Genomic DNA, 23968 nt, shown 5'->3' with positions numbered 1-23968 from the left:
GATTTTTGTTTATGTTGGTCATGTGTCGCACAATGGCATGTGAGCGAGACGGAGAAGCTGCTGTCATACCAAATTTTCCAGTGTGTGGTAAAAGTGGTCATGCGGTTGGATTGACACCAAGTTGACAATAACGAAAGCAATAGTGGGTGATGCAGTTCGTTTTTCTTGACTGGAGAAGTGACATTTGTGTGAGAGGAGGATATTCAGCAAGTGTGAATGTGTGACTGTAAAGGATGTTGTGGTTTGCCTTAATTGGGAAATGTTGATGTCACAAGACGAGGAAGGTTTTCATCATTATCATGTGTTATATATTTGTTAGATCCTCATTAGCTTCTGATGGGTGACAGAGACACTGGATGTTTTAGAACTTCTCTGCAGTCAATGAGAAAATATTTCACAATGTGAAATTAGAATTCAGAGAATATTAAAGTGTTTAGAAAACAAGACACATTCTTCATGAAAGAAAATATTCTGATCTTGCAAAATTATCACTTAAGATTGCAATATTTGATTATTTTTCACCACACACTCATCCAGAATCCTGATTTCAACCTTTGAGAAACAATACTCCAGCAGGTGGCACAAAGTGAACACACATCTAATACATTGATGAAATATGATATTGTCAGCCACATAAACTGCCACAGTATTTCTTCTTCTTTTTTATCTTATGCAGAGTCACTGCATTGGTTTCGGTGTTGATGTCTATTGGGCAAAAGACTCCTGCAATATATTTATAACTGTGGATGAGTCTATAAAAGAAAGGTAAACAAGAGCAGTAGTGCAATTAAAGCAAACGAAAGTGAAAGTCAGGTAGTGGGAACAGAGGTGCATCAAGGCAGACTATATTCAGATCTCAAAAATAATATCTGAATGTCAAATTCAGATATTCAACTCCAAGTCCTACTTCAAAGAAGACAACACTTTGGATCCTCCTATAATCTCAATTGGTAGGCCTCCGGACTTTTTTGTGTTGTTGTTGTTGCTGATTTTACCCATTAATGATTCACAAATGCAAATCCAAATAATTTCTCAGCCAACAGTCCATGAGGACACATACCTAATTTCTTGGTGTAATTCTTCTAACTTGAAGGTTCTTGGAAGTGATTGAGGTTAAACATACTCTAGATATTAACAGTTTTACAGTTGTCCCAATCCACTAAATGACATCAGACATGATTTATGTGTATATCGTGTAGTCTGATATTACGTTCCACTATTTATAGGCTATCCTGGAGCATTAATATTACCATGATTTCACTCACATCTAAGTTGTACAAACTATTGAAAACTTTGGGAACTTTTTCCACATTTATTCATTAGGAGTCCAACAAATTCAAATTTCTCAAGTCAGTGGATTAAAAAGGAAACTGAAACTCCGTCAGATAAGGCCTCCTGACCTCCTGGGAGAACAGGAAGGGCCAACAGGTGGCGAGGTTGGCAGAAGGCATTATCAAAACATCTCTACCTCCTATAAAAGACGTTTACACAGCCAAGGAGGGCAGCTGTGTGTGTGTTTCTTCTTCTTCTTTATTGTGAACACACCCACTCTGGACTTCACCTGTTCTTCATGCTCTCTGGACCCTTCAACATGAAAGGGACTGAAAAACAGCTTCCACCCTCAGGCACACAATTTCTCCATCCCTGCCCCCTCTTCGGGACTGTGGAGCCCCCTGCGCTGTTTCATTCTTTGTGTTCATTCTTTGTGTCTACATGATTTTATTTTACACTATCCGTGCTCATATGTCGTTTTTATTTGATTACTGTAGAGTAAAAGAACGGGAGTCGGAGGTGGCGTGTTCAGCAGCGAATTCCAAACTAAATTCTCCACTGAACAACCAGAACGCATGAATGAATGGGAGTAACACCAAACTCCTTCTGTGCAGAAACCACACACTCTGTAAAGATAAATGTTCCCCTCACCCCAGTCCATGAGTGAATTATGAACCAAATGATCACCACATTACAGTATATATATATATTTTTTTTAATTTTTGTTCTGCGGCTTCTTTCACCTGCACATTTCTTTTTTTTTTGTATCTATTCTTTATAATTTTTCATGATGTGAGGAATTAGATAATTCCTCTTTATGGTGTTGCTGGTTAAAGACAGCAGCTGGCTCTCTCACACAAAGGCTGATTATCAGTGTGTGTGATAAGCAGACACAGATGCACACACTCACAGACCCTTTGTGTGTGTTCATGTAGCTGCGGACTCCCGCCCTGCTTCCTATCCACTCGCTCACAGATCTATTCTTACAACCGGCTGAGCCCCATCCGCTCGCTGTGAGATCAGACGCCCTGACCGTCACAACAGGCTCCTCCCCTTCGACGCCACGCCGGCCTGAGTGACCGCGTGAATGACAGCCAGCGCCGTCAGCCAATAGCGACTTGAAGCTCCACCCTTCGTGAATCGTGTCGACCAATCAGAACGTCGGTGGGCGGGATCAGTGTGGGCCTGGTCTTCAAGCTTGGTTGCAAAGGTAAGCTTTGGATGGGTTATTTTTTAGTCTTCTTTTACGTTTTATTCAATATTTAGACTTAAATGTTGTGACATAGAGTTACAAGCACCCGTGTGTCATTGTGTATGCTGAAATAAACAGTGGTGACCGGATAAATAGCCGCCCTGGCGCTAGCTTGGCTGAGTGTCCAGCACTGCAAAGTATTCAAAGCATAGAGAACAACGGTGATTTACCAACATTACAACAACTATGCACCAATTGTCATTAATGACTGGATTGTGGGTTAAGTAACAGCCGTGTCAGTACAAGTCATAACCCGTCAGCGTACCGTGATAACATTTTTTTCGGCAACTACTCGGTCACAGCTAAGTTACACGGCTTTAAGTTTGTAACAATTGTAGAGCTTTTGTCAGTGAAGTGAGTAGACGAAGCTTTTGTTTACATCCAGCTTCATGTAGCTGACGTTTGTTTACATGTGTATTTCCCTCCACAATTTTCACGATCTCTCTCCACCGTGGCTGTGTTTGCACTCTGCATACTAACCAGGCTGATCTGGGAAACACGTGTGAAGGCAAACATTTGTGCAAGTTTGTCGACCGGGACACTGAGATAAACCGATTGAATGATTGAATGTTGTGTTTTTGGGTGCTTTCAGAACGCTTTCACTGTGTGTGAGGTGACTGCTGGGTAGAGGACACGCCAGGACGTCGGGCTGGAGCCTACCACACCTCTTCTGCAAGCTGACTCTTCTACCGCTGGATGCAACTATCTGGAGACGGCCAACTTTGAATTGATGCTTCATCTGTGAATCGGAATGGATTTTGAAAACACATAACCTGGATTCGTTGTGAGAACTCTACTGGTGGAATTAACCAACTTTTCTGACGAGTTGTTTCTGGAGGAGGGGGGGAAACCAACCTAAAGCTGACATGGATCAAGCAAGCGGCGGGGAAGACCCGAATAAACCATCTAAAAAGAAGTCCAGCGAGGACGAGGGTAAAAACAAAAAGCTGGTATGTATCCACAAAAGCTGTCACGGGAGTACTGTGTGAATGAACTGTCACAGCCTGTAATCCCACTAGCAGGGGTTAAATGTCACAACTTCTCCAGGGCTGAGAAAGTGATGCTACTCTACAGCCACAGAAAGTACCACAATCTCACTTTTTAACTACCTTTAGATTTTTATAAACTAAAATTCTAACTGTGATATGAAGGGAAAACGTTACTGTACCTGTCATCATTACAAAACATCTCTGCTCCATGTAGGATGGGGAGCAAACTCTTATTGATGTGTTGTTATTACTATTTAATGTAGCCCAGTACACAGAGACTAATAGCTGCTGGAGTTGAGCAAAAGAGATACTGTTTTGCTGAGTGCTTCAATTTTCTAAGCACTCAGCATCATGTGATTATCCCTGTCAATACACCCTTTCAAAGTCTGTTTTGAAGAGCTTTCTTGTTGGGACAGTTGGCCTACCTTGTGTATTTTCATGTGTTCCCTGAGAAGAAGTGAAGTTAGGGGGTGGCTGACTGTGTGAGGTGGCGTCCATGTGGTTTTTATGGACAGTTTGAGTGTGTGTTGCTGTTGTTGAAAGTTATCCTGACTCAGCAAGGGGAGAGAGTCTGTGAGATAACAACTGAAAACAGCGTGCAGCAGTTATTCCATTTATAGCTTCTACATCGGCCGGCTTGGTGCAATAACTTATGTCGAGGTAGAAGAGTGGTTATTTTGAAACGGGGCAACCCTGAGTCTGCACCATTAGAGCTCTGGTGTCATTAAGCTGTTCCTGGATGCCATTCATTGCCTGGAAATGAGATCACCAGATGCATTTGTGTGTGTTTGATTGATTCGTCTGGATGTTTAAAGTCTGCATCAATATTTTTTATTTGATTTGTAAGTCCCACGCTATGAATTGTGTGCCTACACTAAACAAGGGGCACATGCTGTCACTTACGTTAAGATTAGTTAAATAAAATTTCAAAATATCTCATTTGATGTGTGCAAATAAAACTCAAAAATCTAAACTATCACTTAGTGGGTTAAGTGCATACTGTATCACAGACTGGATGGCCCAACAGCTGTAGAAAGTTGTGGTGGAGAGCAGTTTTCCACAAAGTTTGGCTCTTTCATTTCTCCTTTTCCACGAGTGTCAGCGTGGAAGGTTTGGCTGCAGCTGAACTTTTTTGGATGACGTCGCCTCTCAAATGTCACCGATTGACGCTGAGTTCGGTTGCTTCCCCCCTTTTTTTCCCCCTGTTGACATTATTGGTCGAAAGATTACTTGCTGCCACAGTAACTGAACAAACAGGGACCAAAAACAAACGCGGTTTAGATTGAACAGTGTTTTTAGTGACTTACAAATTGCTGATGTGTGAATGGTTTCATCAGCAGCTCAGTAGTTTACGTTGATTGTTGTTGCTTTAATGTCAACAGTGTTGGAGACAGAGCGACTGGTAATCACTGCTTATTCACAGCACAGCGGAGTTAAGGGAAGGTCTCTCCATAATAACGGCCAGACAGGAAATCCCAGGCTGAGCTGAATGGACACACACTCCCAGAGCCACTCAAGGGTGTTGTTTGAGATGATCTCAGCAACAGCCTGCAACTCCTGAATATCCTGCATTCCAAGTTTAAACTGATCGGTAGAACACCTAGATGAGCACACGGATTAGACGTCTGTGTAAGCTCTCTTTTGGCTTCTCAAACTGGTCTCGTGGGAGGGCATGCTCAGTGTTGCTCAACTCTATAGCCAAAGCCCTGACGGTCAAAGGAAGCTGAAGTGATGCAGAAATCCCAGCGCAGCTCAGAGTTTGAAAGGAGGAAGTGATCATTCACGTCTGGGTGGAGCTCTGATTTTTCTGCTCTTGTTTTTCTTCCACTTTTCAGCTGTCTGAATGTTCAGTGTAGGTCCCAGTTTGTTTGTCGACATGTAAGCTTGTCTAAATGCACACGTGTGCAGTTTTTCAAATATTCTAACATGAGAAATTTTGATAGTCTCATTGTGTAACCAGTTAGGATTGCGCATTTTGACCATATATGGGCCTGCAGACTTACATACGTGGCATGCAGTGCATGTTGCTCGTGACCCAGACTCAAGAGTGAGGTTTTATCAATCATGATCAGCATCAAAGACGAGGTCATCAGGTTGCTTTTCACGCCCACCAACCAACAGCTGTTGAAAGCATCACTGATTTTTATGGCCGGGAAGCAAAGTGACACTGGAACAGTTCGGTTGAAGCAAAGTCGAATCAGTATTTAAAGGAGAAACACTGAAAGCTGTGTGATTGTTTAACAAGTCACTGGGCAGGATTACATCACACCAACACCGGTTGGGCTCTGGGCCCAGAACGTAATATACTCAGCAACACCAAGGACATCAGAATAACACTGCAGTGTTCCCACATAAACATAACCTCACACTTCTCTCTGTTTGTAGCTATTTTATATCAGAACAGCCTTATCCTGATGTTGTGAAAGCATGGCCGAGAGAACAAGCTGATGGAATGACTTCTTTTTAAGGAATTTGGAGGAGCTGAACAGCTACCCCTCTGCATACCACTGTAAAATATGATCTCACTCTCGCAGGAGACGAGGACCAGCCCACTGCATCCATACAGCAACAATGAGACTTCATGTGTTTGTCTGTGTAGGAACAGACTTATTCTCAGCCTACATTCTGAATGCACAAAACAGACATTGTTTGTGTGACATTTTTGTATTGTTTTAACAGTGAGTGGGCTGGACTGGTAAAGTAGTGCCATAATAAGTTTTAGTTTCAAACTTTAAAGTATATACGTGAGTGGAAATATCTATATTTTGGCAAAATCAAACAGTAGTACCGAACATTAGTGCAGAGTCGCCAGTCCAAACACAGAGAGACAGCAGACCTGTTTATGAACACACAAAAACATCTGACGGTGTTCTGATAGTCAGATTTATTCAAGTGATCGTGTAAACAGCGTAATGTTTCTCCAGAAAACAGTAGAGAAATCGGATTATCACATCTCTGCTTATCCCCAATATGCCGATTTCTCAGTGTGTGCATGACTTAGTTCATTTACATGGATAGCCACTTCTGCAGTGAAGAGGAGTTGAGCTTCATGTTAAATTAAAGGAAAATGCTCAACACACCGAACGCTGAAACTGTAGGCGTCGCCATGTTCAGTCATGCTTTGAAAATAACAGGAAGTTTCAGTCTCATCTCACTATTTATGTACTTACAAGTAAACTAGGGTTTTTCAATTATCTTCTACCTGAAGTGCACGTTAATGTGGCAGATCCAGTTATTTCAGTAATCTGATTTTCCCAAGCTGTCATGTAAAGAGGCTCAGTATCTGTTATGTCATCCATAATTTAAATAAGTTTCCACTTCATAACTGAGTGAATTCTGGTGTGAAACTCTTTGTTTTTAACAGTGCTGGAAATTCACTTACTTGAAAATATGAGTAGAGTATTTACATAAGATTGGCCAGCATCACATACAGTAGAACAGCGTTTTTTTTAACATAACACACCTTGAATTTCCCTTATCTGCTCTATTTATCCTGAAAATGTTTTCATTTATGACCACAAGTCTTGTGATCTTCTGGGTTTATTTGCTGACAAACGCATTATGACACACAGAAACAGTTAATAAATTATTGATTCATAAAGCAGATAATTTCCCTCAGAAGAGGATTCTGTTCATTGCATATTTAACAAAAGCTTTTGTAGCACTTCATTAAACATTGTTATACTTTAATTTGTATTGAACACAGTAAAAAAAAAAAAAAAAAGTCCTGTTAGATGATAAAACGTAATAATGAAGTGTAAAGTCATTTGTTAACACAAGAATAGAGCTGTCGGTGAGTTAGGTTGAGTTAATCTTGACTGACAGATGTTTACTTATTGCAGGTTATAGTGTTTCTCTTTCGCTTCCCGTCATCTGTATCAAAAGCGTTACGGGTGATTAACATCTCGAAAGTAAATTGTTTATTTGAGGGTTCGTGATTTCATTTAAAAGCCAACAGAGAGGAGGATCCTCGGTATAATTCCAGTGCTTGTTTTTGATAATAATAATATAAATATACAGTATTTAATGCAGTGATTTGGCACATACAGCTACTTTTTAAACATTGCCTGTGGCACATTGTGATCAAATACTTTAATGCTTTATCGGTATCAGTTCCTAAGCTAATATCAGAATTGAAATGGTCCATTAGGTATGTTCTGGAAAGTAATGTATATGATTATAATAATAATAAAAACAAGATGGACATAATGTTTGTTCTTGCAAGTGAAACTATTTGAATGCATGTAAATAAGCACAACTTTTTTTTGAAGACCCTGGAACATATTGAGAATTAAGTGCGAGTATATGTCTGAGTAATCAAATGTGTGTGATTATATGAGCACAGTAAATAAGAACAAGGCACACAGGTCACATGAACAGCTTTCTGTTCAGTGCCTGACAAACCCTCTGGGTAGGCAGAAAATACTGGTGACGAAAATATTTAGCAGTGAAAATGAAAACCCGAATGGTGAAAGTTCCCACAAAAAAATACTGTTCAGTGCAAAATTGAGATTGTATTGTGAAGGGAAGCGTATGAAAACGAAGCAGCAGCTGACTAACGCTGTCGACAACTGAGTGGTTATTGTGGTGAGTATAGGGAATGAAGCTGAGGGAGATCTGTGGGAATTATGTTGCAGAGAGGCTGGATGAGGTGACACGGCGGTCAAGGCAATCCCAAACCGACATGTGTAAAAGAAACGCTGGCAGAAAGAGTTGAAATTAATCTGAAGGACGGCAGTCGGGCTGCTTGTTTGTGTCGAAGTTTGGCTCTAAAATCTCGATTTACTGCAGCTTTATCAGGTCGACGTGGAAGCCAAATGAAGGGACTTTTTGAGGAACTTACCATATTTAATAGCTTCAGCAGTTTGTTTTCTGATATTAATCTGATGCCGTTTATAGAATGAACAATTATAGAAATCGCTGTACTGTGGCATAGTTGCTGCTGTTAATGTTTTTTTTACACCCTGAGTGGTTTTTACTTGCACTCATAAAAAAATGTAAAAACCACATGAAACCGCTGCAAGTATTAGTATGGTTTCACTATTTCTAACTAAGTCAAAATTTGAGGCCAGTGCTTCTGGTAAAACATATTTAACTGATAGTTTTGCACACCATACATTTTTCAGGGAAAGCTGTGACTCTCAGTATCGGGTGGATTAACTTTTATAAAAATCCAGTGATGAATTTAGGTTTTAATTATTTCTTTATCATTTGGATAATTTTTAACAGCATTTTTGATCTCTAAGTTGCACATCTGTGATTTTAGTCTTTTTGTGTGTGCCACATAAAAGTTGAATAAGACAGGTTCATCCGAATTTATAAGGCAATTGTAAAAGTCCTCATGATTCTGTTCTATTTTATATTTTTTATTTTTTGCCGCACCAAAATTATAGTATACATGGAAGTGTGGCTCTTTTCAGATAATTTCAGCTGTTTTCTAGAACAGTTATCACACTGTTGACTTTTTATTTTTGCTTCACACGGAGCCTTTTATTTGTGGAAAAATTGGAATATTTCTCTAATTAATTTAAACAGACACATGATTTTTCATCATTAAGTGACATGTGTTATGATTATAAAACCATTATTATTGTGATATATTTTCATCCTGGTACTGTTTTTACAGCTTTATGTCTTCATGATTTGGGGTTGGATTCACCAAAGCCAGCCAGATCTGCTGTGTTTCAGGCTGCACTCCAGATTTCAGAATGTGACTTTTTTATTTTTCGTTTTTTGAGTGTGTGTGTGTGTCAGAATCAAGTGCACAGGTAGTGGGGTAACCTTCAGACTTTTGACAGTTTTGACAGTGTCACGTTGTGAATCCTATTTAATGGCTCACTGTGCTGCTGCTGGTGGAGGCTGTGGCATTTGAAGCTTTCAGCGCTTTGATATGTGAGCTTCAGGGAAGCCTCGGGGATCATTTTAGGTCATGTTAGCATGTGGTTAGTACAAGTTGTCATATTGTTGCACAATGTACGATGTTCTACACCGACTACCTCGTGTTTGGTCAGTTTCAACAAGTTTTTTTTTTTTTTTTAATAATATACTCATATCTATTCCTTTTTCCCCCCTCAACGTGGCACTTTCTAATTGATGATGTTTTATTAGATGGAATTTAACAGCGCTTCTGTTTGGGGGTGTCTGTGTGTGAGTAACAGCAGGAAACGGACCACATGTGAGCGTTTTAATGGCATTCAGGAAGTTGGAGAAAGGAAGTGGTGAAGAATGCTTTAGTCACACAGTGGAAGCAGACGGCAGACTCGGCGCTCCAGCGTCGCCCTCTGAGATGAGCCCCATTCGTGTATATCAATGGATTAGATCTAAGGCTTGACAATGGGACGCGTGTTTGACTGTCTTAGTTGCATATTAAAAAATGCCTGCGTGAGGCTTAACCCGAGCATCAGAGCAGCCGTGTCTTTTTCATGTAACGACACATGAATCATACTCAGACGTTTGTCGGAGTTGCATGCAGCGGTTAGACGATTCACCAGGACGTGTTTTGTCTGAACTGCCACAGAGTCTGATGTAGGCCACGATGAAGGGTTTCCCCAGCTCCTGTCACTTGAATTATATGAAAGGGCTCAAACGACTTGCTTTCCCCTCGTGTGAAGTGGTGCTGCGAGGAGATGTTTGCAGTAGTGATTGAATTTACTGTTTTATTGGTATTTAGTCATATTTTTTTTGTGTGTGGTTTGACAGCTGTCTCAACACCTCGCTGGTCAGAATAATCAGAAGCAGAAGTTTCTAATATACCACAAATAAGCCACAGATGTGTGTGTACATGGAGGGCTTTTTAGATTTTGAGAACAAATTCAGAAAGTAGCAAGCCTTGTAGGATGCAAGATGTGAGAAGAGCTCCGTGCACGACTGGCACGCCGAGTCAAGAAGTTAAAAAAACAAAAAAAAAACAAAAACGCCCCATTGCAGGCAAACTGTGAGTCATCACGTTCTGAAATGAAGCCGCACTATTGTTGGGAACGAACACAGGCTCAGCCTCTCCTGCGATACAAAAGTGCCGTTCGCACCGCAGATTATTTTTAAAATAAAAAAAAAAAAAGAGGTTTCACTGCCTCGTTATGTATTGTGTCATCAGCCGCCAACATCCGCCTGCAGATAAAAAACAAGGTCATGGGTTTTTGCGGCTATGCACATGTCAGCAATTAAAGTTAACAGCTGGTTCAGCAGGTGTGATCGCTGCATGATTTAGGATGGGGTTTAAATCCCAAGTCAAAATAATAACAGACACACTATAAAGTTGCTTACAGTGTGACACAGACTCCCTCTCTCTTTATTTCTGCGGTCTGTGAAATATAGATGACACCTTACGATGTCGTGAACAAATTAAGATAATATCCTTCCCTCCTTAACAAAGTCCGGCTTTTGTAATGGCCGCATATCTCGCAAACCCTCAAGGATACAGAGCTGGAAATTCGCTTTCAACCGAGATGGAGATAACCTCAGGGCAGAGCTGTGCCAGTCTGCAGTCACATGGTCAGGCCATTCAGCACAAAGCCATTCAAATCCGAGCCGCACTGGCTTTTGTGTGCTTCCCCCTTTCAGTAGCTGCTGTTTTAGGAAAGTGTAAACCGGACCAGCTTTTTCCTGAAATGATAGCGCACCACGGACTCATGCCCTTTTAAAGGCAACTGAGATCTGGTGGAAAAAACAAACAAAAAAAAAAAAATAAATAAAGTGCGTTCACTATCATTTATATTCCTCTGTTTTCAAATTAATTACATCTTCTGAGATGTTTTTCAAGCTAATCCAAATTTAAAAAAGTCTAGCTGTCTTCAGTGCAGTTTGCATGTAAAAAAGAGTTCGATCTGATCATGTTTTATGAGCAAGATTTTTATTTGTGCCATTGTTTTGTTACTCACGTTGTTTTATGATTACCTCCTCATATAGAGTTCATTTTTAAAAAAAAATATATATATATATAAAACACGCTCTTGATTCCGATTTGGGTGGAAAAGACTCACTGATACCTCTGTTGGATTTGGAAAGTGCTTCAGGGAGGATGGATTGCTTCGTAGGTATTCACTCCACCAGTTTAATGACCTAGATCAAAATAAAGCTAAAATAAAGCAGTATTTTTTATTTTTATGTTCAACCTATTGGCTGTTTTCATTTTAATTAATCAGCTAGTGAATCACAGTATTGTTAGTCTTTGCGGAGGAGGGAACAGGTGTGTCTGTCACAGTCAAATCTCAAAGTGGACTGATCTGGATCGTTGGTGTGAGAGACGTTCGGCGAGCCGCCTTTGGATTGGAGGTTTGCATTTTGGGTCACTGAAAATTAATTTTTGATTCATGTCCATAGGAGTTGGTGGAAATTTGTGGTGCACAGTACCTTACAGCAATTCTTTTTCCTTTTGGTCTCCTGTTTGAAAACCGTGCATCCGACATGCACACCTCCATGAAGAATGAGACCTCTTCCAGTTTGCAAACACCACCATTGAGCGTTCTTGCTAAAAGGATCCACTTAGATCAATTACTTTGTTTAGACTGAGTCTGATTCAGTTACATGGATGATCTTTGCTTCTGTCTAATGCCTCTCCCCAACAATTGATCTTGATATCAGCAGTGCTGCTCATTCTATCAGATTACACAAAGGCAAATTGTAATAATTTCCATATTGACTCTCTGTAAAATGCCAAAATCTGATTAGGCAGTGGGAGTGTGTGTGTGTGCGTTTTAATATAAAACCAGGGTTTTGATATCTCCGACATAATTCATATTGTATATTTCGGAAAAGGTTTATTAATTCAAATCTTTGATATGCCTTTGTGAGACTCTGGACAGGTCCGCACACCAATTAGTTGGAGGCGTTTTCGCGCTCACTGTTGATATGCTGAGGATCATCAGTCCTCTGCACTGACATTCCAAACAGGATATTATGTGTGTGATGTGTGGTTTGTTGATGAGCCCACATGTGTTTGTGGCCATCTGTGTGTAATCTGAATTATGCAAACCACAGTTTGCAGCTGATTTACGGGTTTCTGAGTGTTTGAATTTAGGTCATCGCCGACCGAGGGGACCGAGTTCGTGTCTTTTTTTCCAAACGCCATTTAATTTCTCCACTTGAATAAATGAAGATAAGTATGGAAAAGCACTGTGTATTTCTAATCAACGGCGGTTTGTTTTAAGTGATGTGCTTATATGGTGCGATTTCTTTTCATTGCAGTCTGGAACTGGCTTTGGATTTACTCCGCTGGAACTGTGGACTTAATTTTTCCTTTCCAAAAACATTTTGGACGTTTGATTATTTGTGTTGTATGAATAAATGTTATAGAATTTATTTAACAAACAGCAGCTTTTTTGCTGGACTATAGAACCACAGAATTTTGCAGGTTATTATTATTTTTTTCTAAATATCTCACAACCACACTGTCAGCATTGGATTTTTTTTTGTGCACGAGTGTGAATGTCGTAGCACTCAGTAGCCTGTAGCTGCACACAGCAATCAATTAAACAGGAACACAAAGTAGTTTCATGTAGTTGCCAAGAACTGTCAGCAGAACATTACATTACAGCCCTCACTGCCAACAATGGCTAGCTCCCAGTAATCCTTTGTTATTATTAGAACTAATTAAAGTAAAACCTAATTTCCTTCTAAACTGGTTTTACAGAGCCATCGTGGCGACTGGCTTTATCGTGACTGTTCCAGTGAGCGAGCTAAAATGACATCATACAGATGGTCTAGTTAAATTGGTTGTGTATAACAAGTGTTTCTATTTAAAAGCGCCGCAATAATAGTCCATTTGTTACAAAATCAGTCTTCTTGTCCATCTCGGAGAGAGAATTTATTCAATATGCCACCTGGTGCTGTTCTGGAATGAAATTAAGAGAAAAATAACAATCTGTCTCTACATGAGCTATTGTAATACTAACGTTAATTGTCATGTAATATTAATTTAAAAAGTTATTGTGTGAAATATGTGCACTGGTATAGATTTTGTGTCTTCAAACTGATTCTCAAGTTGGGGGATATTGCTTTGCGTTTTCATTTTTAAGGATCTGCATGGAGTCATAATCATATTTGATTAAGGAGGGACCCAGAGCTAATTTGATTAGGTTATTTAGAGAAATATGTGCTTGGTAATAAACATTTATTATGATGAAAAAGTTTACTTTAATAAGCCGGAGAAGCCCAGAGGACATGCGAGCTTAATTGTTAGATGGTAAATTGCAATGTTGCGATGTTGCCAAGATAATGGGCAAGGAAAGGCCCTCAAGTCAAGGCAATTAACCAAACAGTGGTTTGATTGTTGTTAAATTGATTAGAAAATGTTTAAGCACTCCATTTGAAAATTAGCTATTGTTTCACACAGTTTGAGGCTGCTAGAGAATGCTGGGCTTAATGATACATACAGTACGAGTTGGAAATGGGAAAAGTTGTTGCTCAGGTCAAATTCCTCGCTTTACAGATGTTCGGAGGGGTGGTGCGGCTGCAGCGGAGGCATACAGCGATGGTGAAACGCGTCCTCTGACATTGCAGGGGATGTCATGTCTGCCACCTTCGCTGGCGATAACGGCGCACGAAGGCGGCGTGGAGAGACCCGCAGCTTTGTTTTCCGCGGCGCATTGCTTCGCCTCCCAACTGTTGATCAGTCGCCGCAGACAAAACTAGTGATGGATATGGCAGTTTGAGTGTCTGCTCGGAGTCGCCCAGAGCGACAGCTGATGAAGATACACAGAGGGAGGTGCAGGTTAGAGCCAATCTGTTTGCTCGCCCCAGCATCAGTAGCTTCCTGATTAGAATAGTGGAGAAATCCGCGGCTGGAGGCAGGCTTTATGGCCATCACTACCCCACATCTTCCTACTCATTAGTGCTTTGCAGCCTGGTGCCGCAGCATATGGCAGTGTTGCCGAGGCTCCCATTTGAGGTGTGTTTCAAATGGCCGTCCCTCGCCGAGCCACGAGCCTTTTGGCAGCACCCTGTCTGATTGTGTCTGAGATGAAGATAAACATCTGCATTCGGAGATGTTGCGGGTTTAATTGTTCAGGCCACTGTCACTACAAAAGATGCTCTTCTGAACACATGTTTTCGCCATTTAAAACCCTCCAGTATTTTCTCGTGCCAGATTGCGACGCAGTGCCAGGAGCAAATCTATTATTTATAGGATATCCAAAAGTTAAACCTGCATGTTTTCAGCTGCTGCGGTGAACTGGTGTGGCTGTGGGATTATAGGAGCTCTATTTCAACGCTCATTTTTTCTGTTTCTTTTGTGTGTGTGTGTCTTTTTGAATACACACATGTTTACATTTACCTTATATGTTTGGCTCATCAAGTATAAGTCACATTGCACACATGTACAGCGTCCAGTCTCATGTCACCTCAAGGAGAAAAAATTATAAAGGATAAGGAAAATTAGGTAATATTAACAGTTATTCTATGAAATTGAGCTCATGTGCTATTTTCTAATTTATGCAAATTAGATGTTGATTCCAGACCTAGTTTGTTTTTGTAGAGTGACGTGAGACAATGTCCTCGGGATGCCTTACGTGTGTGTGTGTGTGTCTGATGGGACTTATACAGTGCACCTGGAGGTGTTTGTCATTGGATCTTGGTTTTTCACACTGTGCCCTCCCTCCAACAGAATATACACATAAAAACATTGGCTGATGATATGGTAAGGTGCTCGGTTTGATTTTGCTGTGACTAGTTTTTGTTTGACATCATCTCATGTTTTGCCACGTTTGCATGAGAATATCAACTGAAACAAACGGTTGGATCAGATGAGCCACAAGCTTATTGATTAAATATTTTTTTTCGGATTTAGATTGTGTCCTGTGTACATCAAGTATCGTTAGATATATTTTGTTTTTGGTGATAGTATTCTGTACTGTTCAGTAAATATAAGATATTTGCACCAACAAGATTTGAATCAATTTTATTTAGATTATGAACCAAACTATTCCTCGCTTGTTTAAGTTAATCATAGATGTATTAAATTGACTTTTATTTATAGTGGCTTCACTCACTTAAAGGCTCTGACATTTAAAAACTTGTATAGTGAATCATTTTACAATAAATTGCCAACGTGAAGCAAAAATGCATATTTTGCCAGCTTAATGTACATTTGATCCTTCCAGTATTGTTTCAGTACACTGACAGTAGTAAGTCATCATCATGTTTGTCTCTCCATCCTAATTTTTCACATCAATTCATGTAGCATGTGCTCTTCCTCTTCTTTTAACTTCGAGTGTCTGCATGCGATTCCATCACTTTTTTCTGTTTTCACTGTGAACTCCACTGCTTTAATTACCATGGTGTCAAGTAATGAAAGAAATGAAGAACTTGCAATTACTTGCACTGCAAGCTGAAGCTTAAATTGTATGCTTCAGTATTTTAAAATAACATGAGCACACACCAGATCATCCGTGTGGGTTTGATGGTAAGTAATCCTGAATCGTTTGCACATGAGAGAAACGTGTTTCCTTATTTCTTTTCTTTTGAAAAACAAGTAAGAAGCAAAACTGGAAAACATTTTTTTGACGCGAGGTAATAATGAATCCTCAGTGAGTTTTTTTTTTTTTTTTTTCCCCCAGCGAGATCGTATCACCAGTTTCAGGAAAACAGGGATGAAGAAGGAGAAACCTCTTATCCAGCACCCAACAGATCCCCTCCCCACCCAGACTGAGCTGCCGGTTCCCCAGCCCCTCTTCGACGACAGATCCATGAACCTCTCAGAAAAAGAAATCATTGACCTCTTCGAGAAGATGATGGTAAGTTTTGTATTCCTCCTGCAGTGTCTCCCTTTCATTAGATCATCTGTAGCCTTTCAGAACAGTTTCATTACCAACTTCCGCTGCCACAGAATCATAAACTATGAGATTTCTAATATAAAATCTTAATATTATAAAACCTTAAATGTGCCTCGAAGCAGAGCTGCTGTCATGAATGTTAGTGAAGAGGAGTCTGGCACAAGGCTTCAGTTTAAAAAGCATTTTAATTTCAGTAAATTACTGCTCAGCTGTCCTTCCATGACTGATGATCAGACATGATGCACAAAGGACAAAATTGAAATGATTACTTTTTCGGTGCTGTCCGAGAATGTTCTGTGCAACATCTTCAGATACTTTGTTTTCACGTATTATTCCTCTGGAAAACATTTTCCTGTCGAGCTATTTATGTTTATAGGTATTCCAGTGGAATGAAAAAAATTTGCTTATATGAAGCAAATTTCTCACAAGCCACTTCATTAGACACACTCGAAACGAGTGTTGCAATCCACTACAGATGATCAACTGTGCATTTAGCCCTTATGAAGGTATAAATGATCAGTTTTGCTTGTGATCAAAGAGCTTGGTGGTGCTGAATTGCATTATATAGACAGACACCCCCTGTGTGTTTTATAATGTTGAAACCCTCTCATGTATGTTGACAGAAGCCCATACAATCACTCTCAATGCAAACTATTAATTCTGTTCAAACCGAAATGACAGTCACGAGCAAAACGGAACATTCTCAACTTTCTAACGGTGAATGGATGTCAGATATCTGCAACTCGATCACAATACATTGTACAAGTGTCTCTAATGTGGTGTTTGGTGAATGTAAATCAGCATTAGACTTGAAACCAGAAAAGACCACAGAAAGATTTAGCTGCAACTCAAATATTTTTTGTGTCTTTTTGGATTGAAAGTCACCAAAATAACAGTGGAGGATTGTTAAGTAAAGCATGTCAGTGCTTGGGCAATAACACCAGTGAGTGTTACTGCATGTGTTGCTGTAGCTTATCCAGAAAGTTCCCATCACGGTATCGGTCCCCGCTTAGGGTCACATTGTGGTTTACACACTGAAATTTTTCTCATGAAGTTCAGAAAGAAATCCAGTGTCTGTGTATCAGTCCAAGGGCTGCGAGCTTTAAAGGACACAGGCTTCTCAGTGTTCACAGGACGAGTCCTCTTAAGACTGTGTCGTCTGCAGGGTAAAGCTAACGAAAAGAGACAGTCCACAACGCATTTCTGGGATTGCAGTTGCATAGCGAAGTGGCACACTGGTCACCTAGCGACCATGGCATCAGTGCTGTAATACAAGGCAGAATTAGATTACCAAAAAAAAAAAAAAAAAAAAAGACAGAGCCCAGAGGCCCTTGTACTTTTTTTGGTGATTCGTTTGCTTGAGCAGCACAAGGAACTTCTCTCTGCTCCACTAGTATCACATGCAGTTCAATTCTTTTGGGATTTCTTTGGTTTGCTACTTGATTGAGATGATTGAACCAGCACTCACCCTCGACAGTGTTTTCCCCTCATATGAACCATGTTTGTTTGGTCGCCTCAGTCGCTGATTGGCAGGTAGGAATGTTGCATTAGTCGTTGAAATGATTCCAGTTTCGGAGAGCAATCAGTAGTGACTTGTGGTTAGCTCTCACAGTGAGAATGTCCACAGTTAAAGTCTGGAGGCTTTTCTGATCGGGGTTTTCTCCAGGTGCTCCAGTTTGCCCCCTTTGAGGCGAATGTATGAAGCTGAGTTGACTGTATGCATGAATGTGAATGTATATCGGTTGGGTTTGGCTCAAACTTTGGGCTCCTGGTTCAAAGCCGACCTGCCAATGGCTTCATTTGGCTGACCAAATCATGGAGCAAATGATGAAGATTTCAAAGAAAACATGGGTTATTTTAGCAAGTTTGTTAAGAGTAACTTAGTCAGCACGACTCTGAGACCTGATATGAAATATTAACGACGTTGCCATGAGAGATAGCTGCCTCATCGTGAGCAAAGTGGCCTCAGAACCACACCGTCAGGGTGAGTTTGTAAAAAAAAAATACATAATGCAACAGCTATAGGACAACCAGATGTTATCTTTAAAATTGGATTTATGTTAAGATTGTACTAAACTTCTGTAGTAATGATTTGGTTTTGCAAAAAAATATACATTTTAAATGCAAATATTCTCCATCACAACAGAAAACCTTAAATTTAAAAGTTGATGTGGCACTACTTTACTGATCCGGCTGCTCAAGATGAGAATTGAGCTTAATGTGGCTCCTGAACTAAAATGTGTTTTACCCCTGATCTAGAAGCTGGATGAGCGAATCTTGAATTTCATCCAGGCTGCAACAGTGCAAACAGTGGACATATTAGTGAGATGCATTAAAAAACAAAACAAAAAAAACCCACAAACAGGCACTGCTTTGCTGCAGTGCAGCTCATTTCATTGTTCTCAAAATCCAAAAGAAAGAAACAGAACCCAAACGAGGAGACAGCATATTTCTTATCTACTTAGAAATAAAGAATACTCTTATTTATTGACCACAAAGTGCCAGAAAAATAAACCAAAACCTAAAACAATACCTGGACTTTTTCTCCATACATTTCTAATCCACTAAAATTCCCATGGAAAGACCAGAGCCTCTTGTGACTTTATCTAACAAGTCCTGTTTGTCCATTCGAAGCCTGAGACAACCTAGTTTCATTTTCGACAGAATTCCCTTTTTGTTGAGCAACTCTTCAGGCGATGTCCTTTTTCAGCCTGAAAAAAAAAAAGGGCTCCAGTGTTGATTTGGAAAAAAGACAGACTAATAATGGCAATAACTTTGACTGTCCCTGGAGTGTAGGATATGGACGACAAAGGGCAGCGCATGTTCTTGGGAACATAGTTTGTGCAGTAAACAACTGTTCTCTTATTTGATCGTCCAATTTATTTTCTACTTATTTTTTGAAAAATATTGTGCTCTATTTTTCCGTGTGGCTGGATCACATGACTTACTCCTCCTGGATTCTGGGTTTTTCTCTCGGCGTCTTTTGTCCGCCGCTTCGCAGGTCAAAAAAACTCAGGATAGCGAATGAAACACAAGAAAGTTAATCCCTGTCTCTTCCATCTTACAGCTCCTGTAGTAAAGTCTTGTTCGCTGTGGTGCTCAGTGCCTCACTGGCTGTTAACAGGGTATTTGTTTTTGCTTTTTGCTGCCCTCAACCTTTCACTGTCAGCATGCCTCTGTTATTTTTCACCTGTCAGTGCTCCAACTCACGCCAGCTGGACTCCGAGAATCCATCACATCAGACAGTTTCACGTGTAACACATGCACTCATACTTGTTGTATTGATCTGACTTTGTTCAGTAAATTGTACATTTCTCAGACACTTTCCTCTCACAACAACAAGTGATATAAGTAAGTCAATACGGTGGCGAGGCGGTCAAAGCGCCGCCTGACCTGGACTCCGACTAACTACTCTCAAAAGGTCCAGAAAGTAATCTCCCTCTGCAGTGCAGTTCTAAAAACACTGAAAAGAAAACAAAAGTTGCCTCTGATTTTGCTGAAAAGAAATATAATCTCAATTTATATTTATAGCTCAGTGAAATATTTTAAATATTGAAGAACAATCAAAGAACATTGCTGAGATTAATGTTAGAGTGACTAATTGAAATCATTAGTTTCACAGAAACCCTGTGCATGCTCACAGAAAACATGCAAGAAGAAAAAGATCTCAAGCTGGAGACCTTGTTGCTGTGACAATAGAGTGCTCACCACTGCAGCACAGCACGGCTCGCGGGAATGACAGGAACAATAAATTCGATATTCAAATGTTCAGGTTTTGCAAAGCGGCCGCGCCACCTTGGTAATCCTTAGGCCACAGTCACAAGCACACCAAACTTTGAAATTCACTTTGTGCTCATCTGTGGGGTCAAAGCTCTGTCACACTTGTGATTTTCTCCATTGAAATGCATTTTTGGCCTCATGTACTGCAGGATTGAAATCTAACAAAAAGCTTTCAGCCCATCTCTTTGAAGTGAGGAGCTGAATTACTCTGGCTTCATTGCATAGGTTGTGTGTACTATTGTGGATAATGTCTCTTACTGGGCGTGTGTGTGTGTATGTGTGTGCACGCACGCGCCTGTGTGTGTATGTGTGTGTGTGTGTGGTACGGTGCCTGCCTTTCCTTTTTTCTCATACAATAGTCTTTATTGCCAGGGCCAGAGAAATGCGACCACTGCTCCTGGTTTTCATCAGGCTGCTGCTCAGTGTTTTCTTGCCTGGGTGCTCATCCCTGTCACTCAGTTCACCTCTCAATTACTATGTTTGTGCTCACAGCGGCGTGACATTAAACCCAGGCTTCAATTTGCTCAGTGACAGATGACACAGAAGGCATGTTTGCCGGTTTGACATTTGACAGGCCTTGACACTTTGGTTTGGGAATTGTAATTAAAGTAATGAAATCAAAAAGAAAAGGGTTATTTACTTATGTACTTTTGAACCCCCCCCCCCCCCTCTATAAACTGTAAACTTTTCTGCTTTGATGTTATAAATACAGAAATAATCATGGTGGGAAGCTTTTATTGATGCTCATAGTTTCTCTTCAGCATGTGTCTGTCTTTGTCGTCTTCCCATTTCCTTTTCATGTTAAGCGCCCGTACAATTTGTCGCTGTCTTTGTCTCTGCACCCATTCTGTTATTGATTGTCATTATCGCGCTACATGTTGCAACTTTAGATGTCTGGCTGGCTTCAAATGAAGGGCTGACCCATGCCATATTAGTGAGCCCCCCTACTGTGCATTAATGACTAGGAAAAAGTGAAAAAAAAAATTTTTTTCCTCCGGAAAGTGGTTTACTCATTGCGCTGTGTGTCTCAGCCTAAATAGCACATCGCCTATTACTGAAAGGTCATCAAAGGGATCGAGCAAAATATAGAACGAAACACTCAGTCAGTGCCGAGGGAAAGCAAACGAACACTTTCTTGGATTTTTGAAGCCAACCATCGAGAACAGGGGTGTATTCATGAAAAGTATGAGAAATGTTGAATTGCACCAAAAAAAAAATAAAGCATTTGCTTTCAGCATTGCCTTCAGAAGGGCGCTGTGTTCATCTTTATGTGTTTTGTCACTTGGTTTCCCAAGATGTGCGTAGTTGGAATTCAGAGCCTGTCATCAATATGCACAGCAGTAAATCCACTGATGAAATGTCCAGTATTTGCATCTCACTGAGGAGCCAGCTGTGTTTTGCCACAGCAGACGCCAATCCGAGAGGTTCGGCCCTGAAACACAGTTACACAAAACACACGTACTCATTCCATCTGCGTTCAGCAGGCTGGGCAATCTCAACCTTGACTTAACTCCATCCCTCTTCATAATCAGCTCAAATCTTCATTATCAATATAATGATCGTCGCAGGAAGGAAAAGACAAGGTAAATATTACTGGTCCTATCTTATTTGTGTCATACAAACCTGCAAGAGTGTGAGATATGTTGTTCTAGTTTGGGGATCGTTACTGAGGCACCTGCAGAGACAGAGTGACCAGTGGAAGGAGATTGTCGTGGTGCAGTACTGCAATGGCGAGTTTGATGCTTTTGTGCGTCTCTCTCTCTCTCTCTCTCTCTCTGTGCCATTGACAGGATGAAGACTTTCAGTAATAAGCTCCTATGTGATCCCTCAGCAGTTCCACTCTGCTCTAAGACATTAAAACCAGCCCCCAGGAGAATTATGGCGTGTGCCCCCACACACTCATGGATCACACTCGAGTGTGGAGGACAAAATAATTGATTTGTCACAGTTGAAGAAAAACATTTTTCATAGTTTCTCTGCTTTTCATGGATCCACTTGTTTCCCAAAGGTTGGACTCTCTGCAGCCTTTTCAGCCTCTGATTCATGTGATGATATCCATTTATTGTCCTTCTCGTCTCCGGTGACGCCCGTTGCATTGTTATAAGTTCTGCGAGACTTCTATCTGAAATAGACTTTTTTTTTTTAAGTACACAAAGCATTGCTGAAATATCTCTGTAGTCACACACACCGAGTCTCAAATGAAACAGACATCAGATGAAGCGTACGCAAATTGTTTTTCATACACGAGTGAGAAGAGTTTGTAGGTCGCGCCCAAAGCTTAAACGGCCGAGTATGTACAAAGTCAAAATGTGTAACAGTCGTCTGTAAATCTGTTGCAGTTAATGGCTGCCTTAAATCTACAATCCAGACTTCAGCAGATGCTTGGTATCTTCCCCGGTGAGCCGCTGCCAGGACTGTAGTTCAGCCATCTTCGCTTATTGCTTGTTTGGGGACTGGTCTTTAGTGAGAGAAACACCTGCTCGGTTGGACTGAAGTGACTGGCCAGTCAGAGACATTACACTGTTTAAAAACTCACTGCTTGCCCTGGCTGTATTTAGCACAGCATTGTGCCGTGTTGCACTGGACCACAGGATATATAAATATATATGAAGAAGGGGTTTGAAATTGCTCACCCAATACCGACGTAAGCAACCTCAGCTCTAAAGCTGAAGGTCGGCTCATTAACCTCAGCCATTTTTCATTCTGAGTCCTCTGTGCTGCAATACAGAGCCAAAACAGTGGAAACAATATGCCATTATCCTGATGTTTTTTTCTATATACAGTACAGGCACAGCGCAGCCTGTCTGTCCACTGGGATGGACGGGAATACCAATGCTTAATTTGCCATGTGTTGCAAAAAGCGGTTATTTTTGGCATGTGCACAGCAAATATAGACTGTCGAACAATTAGGAAATTCCTAGCCAGGCATGCCAGAGCAGCATGAAACAGCATGCATCAATACACATTTCTTTAATACATAACTCTTTGTGTTGCCAGTGTCGATACAAGCTGGAAGCCCCTCACGAGTTCCACCAGCAGCGCAGCCATGATATCTTGAGAGTCTCTTTACGTACCCTGTAAGGGTTTAATTAATAAAAGAACATTAATCATTTTGGAGGCTGAACATGGAGGGCTCATTCCTGCAGTCCCGCGGCCTGACAAGCGTCCCGCAGGCGAACTTCTAGCACCCCTCCCTACAGTGTATTCGCCCTGCCACTTTCTGCCTCCTTTATTGAATACCAATTAAGCAGATAAATTAGCTGGGTTCAGAGATTAATTAAAAACCTGCTGGTTTTCTTTTGGTGAGGAATCTATCAATTTGGAGGGGGGAAAAAAAAAGTTTAGGCTGCATCTTTTTCTCACGCCACTAAAGAGTCTTAATGTCTTTTTTTTTTTCTGTAGAGCTCGAAGGGTTTTTACGAAAAGTAATGTGGTTTGAGGAATTTAGGTCACCGTGCCCCTGGATGGGATTCCTGACCAGGCCTTGCTGATAAATGAAGCAAAACACTTTCAATAAAATTACGATTGGTGTGATATTCAGACCTCTGTACAATAAAATGTTCTTATTTAGCAGTGATACACTTCATTTATTAGGTGGGTTTTTACTAAGGAGCGGGAATTGTTGCCAAATCAGATCAGCTCCTCTGAAGGACATGATTTTCTTTGCTTTCCAGCAGAGGGCAGCATGCCTCCACAGCTTTCCCGTCACCATCTCGAAACCCTGAGGAGGATGTTTTTTTTTTTCCTTCACTCTGTTCATTCCAGCCGTCTCTTTGTGAGAGAGTGCTTCTGATAAACATCCCCCTCCATTCTAATCATCATGTCATTCCCTAGCTTTTAGTGCTCTGTCCAGCCTTCACTCTATCCCCTGATGTCTCTCACATGAAAGACCTTTTTTTGTGATGCAG

At 40.7% G+C, this 23968-nt stretch overlaps 1 protein-coding gene across 5 annotated transcripts in view; it reads left to right on the top strand.

Moving 5' to 3' along the window:
* The first annotated feature begins 2454 nt into the window (after positions 1 to 2454).
* diaph2 (diaphanous-related formin 2) overlaps positions 2455 to 23968 on the top strand; it is a 372939-nt gene continuing 351425 nt past the window's right edge. For 4 of the 5 annotated variants that reach the window (XM_030103494.1, XM_030103505.1, XM_030103488.1 and 1 more), the window contains exons 1-4: positions 2455 to 2482; positions 3117 to 3474; positions 15113 to 15145; positions 16065 to 16241. In XM_030103494.1, coding sequence (XP_029959354.1) covers positions 3391 to 3474; positions 15113 to 15145; positions 16065 to 16241 — 294 coding nt within the window. In that variant the 5' untranslated portion in view covers positions 2455 to 2482; positions 3117 to 3390. The remainder of the gene's footprint in view (positions 2483 to 3116; positions 3475 to 15112; positions 15146 to 16064; positions 16242 to 23968) is intronic. The other variant, XM_030103500.1, reaches the window with a different exon arrangement.

Source organism: Salarias fasciatus, chromosome 2 (assembly GCF_902148845.1).
Source record: "Salarias fasciatus chromosome 2, fSalaFa1.1, whole genome shotgun sequence".
Lineage (NCBI taxonomy): Eukaryota > Metazoa > Chordata > Actinopteri > Blenniiformes > Blenniidae > Salarias > Salarias fasciatus.
This window is presented reverse-complemented; position numbering and strand designations above follow the sequence as displayed.